Source organism: Pygoscelis adeliae, unplaced genomic scaffold (genome assembly GCF_000699105.1).
Source record: "Pygoscelis adeliae isolate BGI_AS28 unplaced genomic scaffold, ASM69910v1 Scaffold11, whole genome shotgun sequence".
Classification (NCBI taxonomy): domain Eukaryota; kingdom Metazoa; phylum Chordata; class Aves; order Sphenisciformes; family Spheniscidae; genus Pygoscelis; species Pygoscelis adeliae.
The window spans coordinates 1,439,713-1,445,256 of record NW_008824059.1 but is presented as its reverse complement, the minus strand read 5'-3'; the positions used below and the strand labels follow the sequence as shown (position 1 = coordinate 1,445,256).

Sequence of the window (5,544 nt, the reverse complement as noted above, 5' to 3'; positions counted from 1 at the left end):
AGGCTGCCCAGGGAAGTGGTTGAGTCCCCATCCCTGGAAGTATTTAAAAGACACGTAGATGAGGCACTTAGGGACATGGTTTAGTGGGCATGGTGGTGTTGGGTTGACGGTTGGACTCGATGATCTTGGAGGTCTCTTCCAACCTTAATGAGTCTATGATTCTATGATTATATGACTGCATGCTGGTGGTTATTTTAAAGTCTGGTTGCTGTTATGATACCTTTAGCCCTTGATGCTCTGCATATGGCACAAATATTTATTGTATGTGACAATGTTCAAGTGCTTTATTGTCTTCAGTTGACAGCCAGCTACAGAACTAGTTATACTGGGATTTCCCTAAATGCTTTCACAACTGGTTTAGAGCCATGTTTACACAGGTTCTTAGTGGGATTTTCAAATGTATATAAAGCAGGATTATGTGCAGTCAGGCCACTAGTTTAAATGGATTGAGGCATTTAAATTGCTTTGATACTTTGAAAATCCTGCTTGCATTTAGATGCCTGGAGGTCCAGATGGATTCCCTTTGGAAACTGGACATGTGAGACTATAAGAAACTAGCAAGCCTCCAGTTCATAGTTATGAAGCTATTTACATGTCTGTGGTATAGATAGTGAGGTGTACCTCCAGCTTTCAAATACAATTTAAACCCTTGTTGGGAATCGCAGCAGAGGCAGACTCATTTCTGGGTGCTGAAAAGCAGATCTGGCCTTAGATCACTTCAGAAGATGGACCTGCCCTGTAAATCATAGTTTTAACTGATTTTGTATGACAACGCTGTGTCAAGAGGTGCAGATTTGTGACTTTCATCTAGGAGGAAGCCGTTGTCCTGCTGCACACCAGTGTGTGTGATTTCGGTTCTCGCTGGACCTGGCAACATAATGCATTCACTCTCATGCAAATTAAAAAAAATATATATATAAAGTGCTATTCCTTTTAATGAGCTGTTTAACGGTTTCTGTTCTGAGAGCTGCCCAACCTGTTACTTTTGCAGTGTAGTGTGCCGGCTACACTGGGGCACATTTTCCCTTATAATATGGCCATTTACTCCTTTGTATCAATGAGCCATATGCAACCTGATGTCCATAGGTGTTTCTGCTTGCATTGCTTGCAGGAAGGTGACAGTCATGTTGATCTTGTGCTCCTTTTTCACTTTACATAAATTGGGATTTGCGACAAAACCTGGCACTATCCCTCCAGTTAATATTGTGAATAATCAGGAAAGCGAGGTTTGAGTGTTCAGCACGATTTTCACTGGAGCTGGGTGAATTTATTTCACTGCATTTGGAAATTGCATTTTGCTGAAATACACAACTTATTCCATCTTAAACAGCTTATGAATGTCAGCTTGAATTTGCTGAAAATTTTCAGTTGGGAAAAAAAAAGACAAAAAAAGAAAAAATAAAAAAGAGAAAAAAAAAGAAAAAAAAGGAAACTTTAAGGACTTCATTTATGTAAGGAAGAGTGAGATACGTCTCAGTCACCTCCTAATCCAGGGCTCATCATGCACATTCACAAAGCGTGCAGCCCCGGAGAGCACATGCTGTCATCTTCGTGGAGAGCTAGCCTAGAGAATTGAAACCAGGAACACTAAAGCTCTCTGCACAAACTGGGTTGCTTTTCTGGGTATAATTTCACAATCGGTGGGACTCTGTGTGTAGATCATAAGATACTTGAGTTGTAATAAAGCAGTACAGTATTTCTCACAGTCTTATTTGAAAAATTATTTAGATTAGTCTAGGAAAATACTCAGTTAAGGGAGCTGAATAAAGGCAATGATATGAAAAGGGGAATGGTGCTTGCATTTAAGATACAGGACAGTGAGGTTGTCACAGCTAGGATCCTCTAAACCCCACTCACTTGGGGTTTTAACGTGGGGATGTCAGCAATTGCTTAAAGAGAATAAATTGGAGGCAGGCAGAGTTTACCATGTGATTCTCATGGACAGGTGAACAGACCTAGGAAATAATAGCAAGTTCATTTTTAAGAGAGAAAATTTCACTCTTAAGTAGTGGTGGTTTGGGTAAGTAAGAAACATGGACTGTGTTTTCCAGACTCGTTTTTATGCCGTTCTAGACATATATGAATATGCTTTAATGCATAGCAGGACTCTTCACCTGAACATGAACCCCAAATGCTTTGTGAAGAGAAACCTTTACTGGGGAGGTGTATCAGAGCCTTGAATTTTTTTCTGTTTTTGCATGTCGATGTAACGTGCTTTTTCCCTTGTCCTCCCTGCAAGGGTGTCCAGACCTTCACCTTAAAATAGTTCTGTCCAGCAGGACTTGGCAGGTGGAAAAAAAATTAGACAGAGTCTGAATTGCCACCAAACTATTTTTTTCATCAGCTATGTCCTTTGTATAGGTCTCAGCAGAGATGGGGATTGATTGCTGACATGTCTCTCAGATTGACATTTTTCATCCCATTCAGAATACAATTTCTTAGTGAATAAAATATGTATTGAAAAGCACCGGGCAGAGAAATAGAAAAATACTCTTATTAATGAGAGATTTTGTATGCTTCGATTTAGTTGCCGCATCAACCGTATCCTGGAGTCCCCCAGAGGAAACGCTCTCCTGGTCGGCGTGGGTGGAAGCGGCAAGCAGAGCCTGACCAGGCTGGCAGCCTTCATTAGCAATCTGGAGGTTTTCCAGATCACTTTGAGGAAAGGGTATGGGATCCCTGACCTGAAGGTAGGTGATTTTTAAGGCTGAGGTTGGGGGGGAGGAGATAAAAAGCAGAACTTGCCCTGAAAAGTTTGTTTTGTTGCATAGTGAGTGACACCATTGTGAAGATACTAAAAAGCCTCAGATACGGTATTGGACTGCGGAGATGAGCAATGCTTCTTGAAATACCTTGCTGAAGCGTGTCTGCACAGGGGTGCAGGCAGACCTGATGTCCTCTGCCAATCCTCTGAGCTGGCCAGGCCTGAGAGCACTCCGGCCCAAGGCTAAGTGTCAGCGCTGGGCTGTGCTAATAAACCCAGCAGTGTGGACATCCACTTCATGCTTGTTCAAGAAACCGTGAAGGACCAGAAAAGTTCTATTTGATTATTATTTCACGTTAAACCGAGATGTGGTAATTAGCTCATCTATGAGGTGTCTGTTGTGGAGTGATTTAGAGGTGGAAAAGGAGCAGGAGAGAGTAGGAGGAGAGTTCCCGAATCGTATCCAGTTCTTCCTCTGGTATTTGGTATAAGGGAGGGACTGAGCGGGTGGTGGATGGTTCACTATAGACAATATGTGCCTGTGCTTATATTTATGCACAGGCCAGTGAGCTTAGGAGTTATAAATCAACATTTCAAAATACCACTGAAATGTTTTAAACATATTTTAGCTGCTGGCAAGACGATTCTCATTAGAAATGTTGTAAAAAACATAATCACAGTAACTTCACTCCATTCCGCCTGGGAGACATGATGGCCGATGAACCCCGGGTTCCTTCCCCATCAGTGGCATGACCTGATGACCTGTGGTTGTGTGCAAGTTGTTTTCATCATGTCGCACAAGCCCTTGGGTATTTTCAGCTCTCCTCTCTGTTTTTCAGCCCAACTCGTGTAATTTTCTAGCTCCTACCTGCCTATTTATTGAGGAAGCCTGTGCTCCCATCTAGGAATATAGCTCGATACCAGCATTAATAAACTTGTTTTCAAAGCATCTCTTTGCTTCTCTGTCTGTGGAGGTGGAAGATAATTTGATGTTCCCTTCACTTGGTATTCATTTTCAAAGAATTTATGAAATATGGAGACATATTTTTTCTCAGATATGGAAGAGCAAGATGGTGACAGATCACCCTGTCTGCCATTTGCCCCTCCCACTGTTATAACTGATCTAATCCAAATTTCCAGTGATGAAAGTACCAATTTATTCTTTTGGAAGAAGCGTGTGTGTTTGCTGAATTTCTAAGAGAGTTTCTGAAACGTTGGCCAGTGCGTTCCTTCAGGGTCCCCTGCATGTCTTGTATCCTGCTTGGAGGGGCAGAAAGGAAAAGATGGAGTTTGAGCTGGATGATGGTGTTTTTCCCATCTATGAATGACTCGGATTTCAAAAAGATGGTGTCCCTCATTAGGAGGACACTGTCCCCTTTGATATGAAACAGTTTTTCCATGCAAGCAGGCTGTCAGCATCACTGCACCGAGTGGGAGACTGAAGGGTGAGTCCCTGCTTGGACTCTGGAAGAGATGAAAGAAATACACAAGTAAAAAAATCCATGTTTGTACAAGGCGTCCTCCTCCCTTCCTCACAAACAAAAAAAATGTGTTGCAGAACCTCAGCAAAACAAAAAAAATAAATATTCATATATACTTGTGAAACCAGAGAAATCTACAGCAGGGGGATACCAAGGACCAACATTTCCAGTCATTGCTGTCTCTCGCAGTCCCTGTGGTGCTTTAGCCTCTCTGTGTATGACTTACTGTACCCACAGCCCGGGGCAGAGTGAGTCTTTATGAACTCCCCCTGCAGTCTCCACAGCCAGGGGTTACATTGATGTCTTCAGCCACATCCATTGACCTCTAAGCGTTTCAGCCACAGGCGTTTCCCTTTGTCTAACGGTGCTGGCCAGGTCTGTCTTCTCATTTTTGTGTTATACTGACCTGGGCATAATGTCAAGTCTTACTTGGTAATTTCTTACAATGATGGTAATAGACTCCCCCATATAACCTGGAAGGCTCAGCCGTGAAGATGGAGAGTGGCCAAAGTGCAGTTACATGCTAATTAATTGCAATTGCTTTGTTCTCGGTTAATGGGAAGATTCTGAAATATCCCACTTGTAGGTGTGGTACCTAGCCCATGCTTTGCAGAATGTAGGTGCAACCCCTAAGTCCACTTGCTTTTCAACCTCCAGGCGGACCTGGCAAACCAGTACCTGAAAGCCGGTGTGAAGAACGTAGGCACCGTGTTCCTGATGACCGACGCGCAAGTGGCAGACGAGCAGTTCTTGGTGCTGGTGAATGACTTCTTAGCATCAGGTACGTCTCTTATTACTTTGATTTCTCCTCTCCCCCTCTTCAAAGTAGTTTTGCTCATGGTAGCATCTGTAGTTCTAGAATATAGAGAAGGACAATATATGAAGTAAGCTAGAAGACACGTGGGTTAAGCTCTAGAGTAAAAGTGCTAAGGTCTCCCTGGTGAGGATGCACTCCATCATCTGGTGGATTTTTTTTCTTTCTCTGATGTCTTGCACCCAATTTTTCCATACTTCACGGTATACTGCATGTGATTGTTAAGTGACGTGTCTGTTGTGATATTGCAGCTGAGGACAGAGCCAAAAGAATGTATCGACAGATGAGGAGTTTGACCTAAGGATCCCGTGCATCCACACTCCAGTTGCCTAATAAAATAAGGTTGTTCCTGGCTAGAATATTTGACTGGAGTATCTGCAAGTTGGTGGATGATGCAAAGCCACCAGATGACCATGTCTGTGTGCGTCAACTAGTTGCTTATCCCATTCCAGTCCTTTTCCTCTTTGTTTTTCCAGATGCATTTAAGTTTTTGAGTTGTTGCTTGCCGAAACATTTGCAGAATAGTCTACCTGTCAATGCTCTGT

At 42.8% G+C, this 5,544-nt stretch overlaps 1 protein-coding gene across 1 annotated transcript in view; it reads left to right on the top strand.

Annotated features, from left to right (window-relative positions):
- Positions 1 to 5,544, top strand: part of DNAH9 (dynein, axonemal, heavy chain 9) — a 212,133-nt gene that overhangs the window by 84,871 nt on the left and 121,718 nt on the right. The window contains exons 44-45 of the mRNA XM_009334073.1: positions 2,528 to 2,690; positions 4,843 to 4,966. Coding sequence (XP_009332348.1) covers positions 2,528 to 2,690; positions 4,843 to 4,966 — 287 coding nt within the window. The remainder of the gene's footprint in view (positions 1 to 2,527; positions 2,691 to 4,842; positions 4,967 to 5,544) is intronic.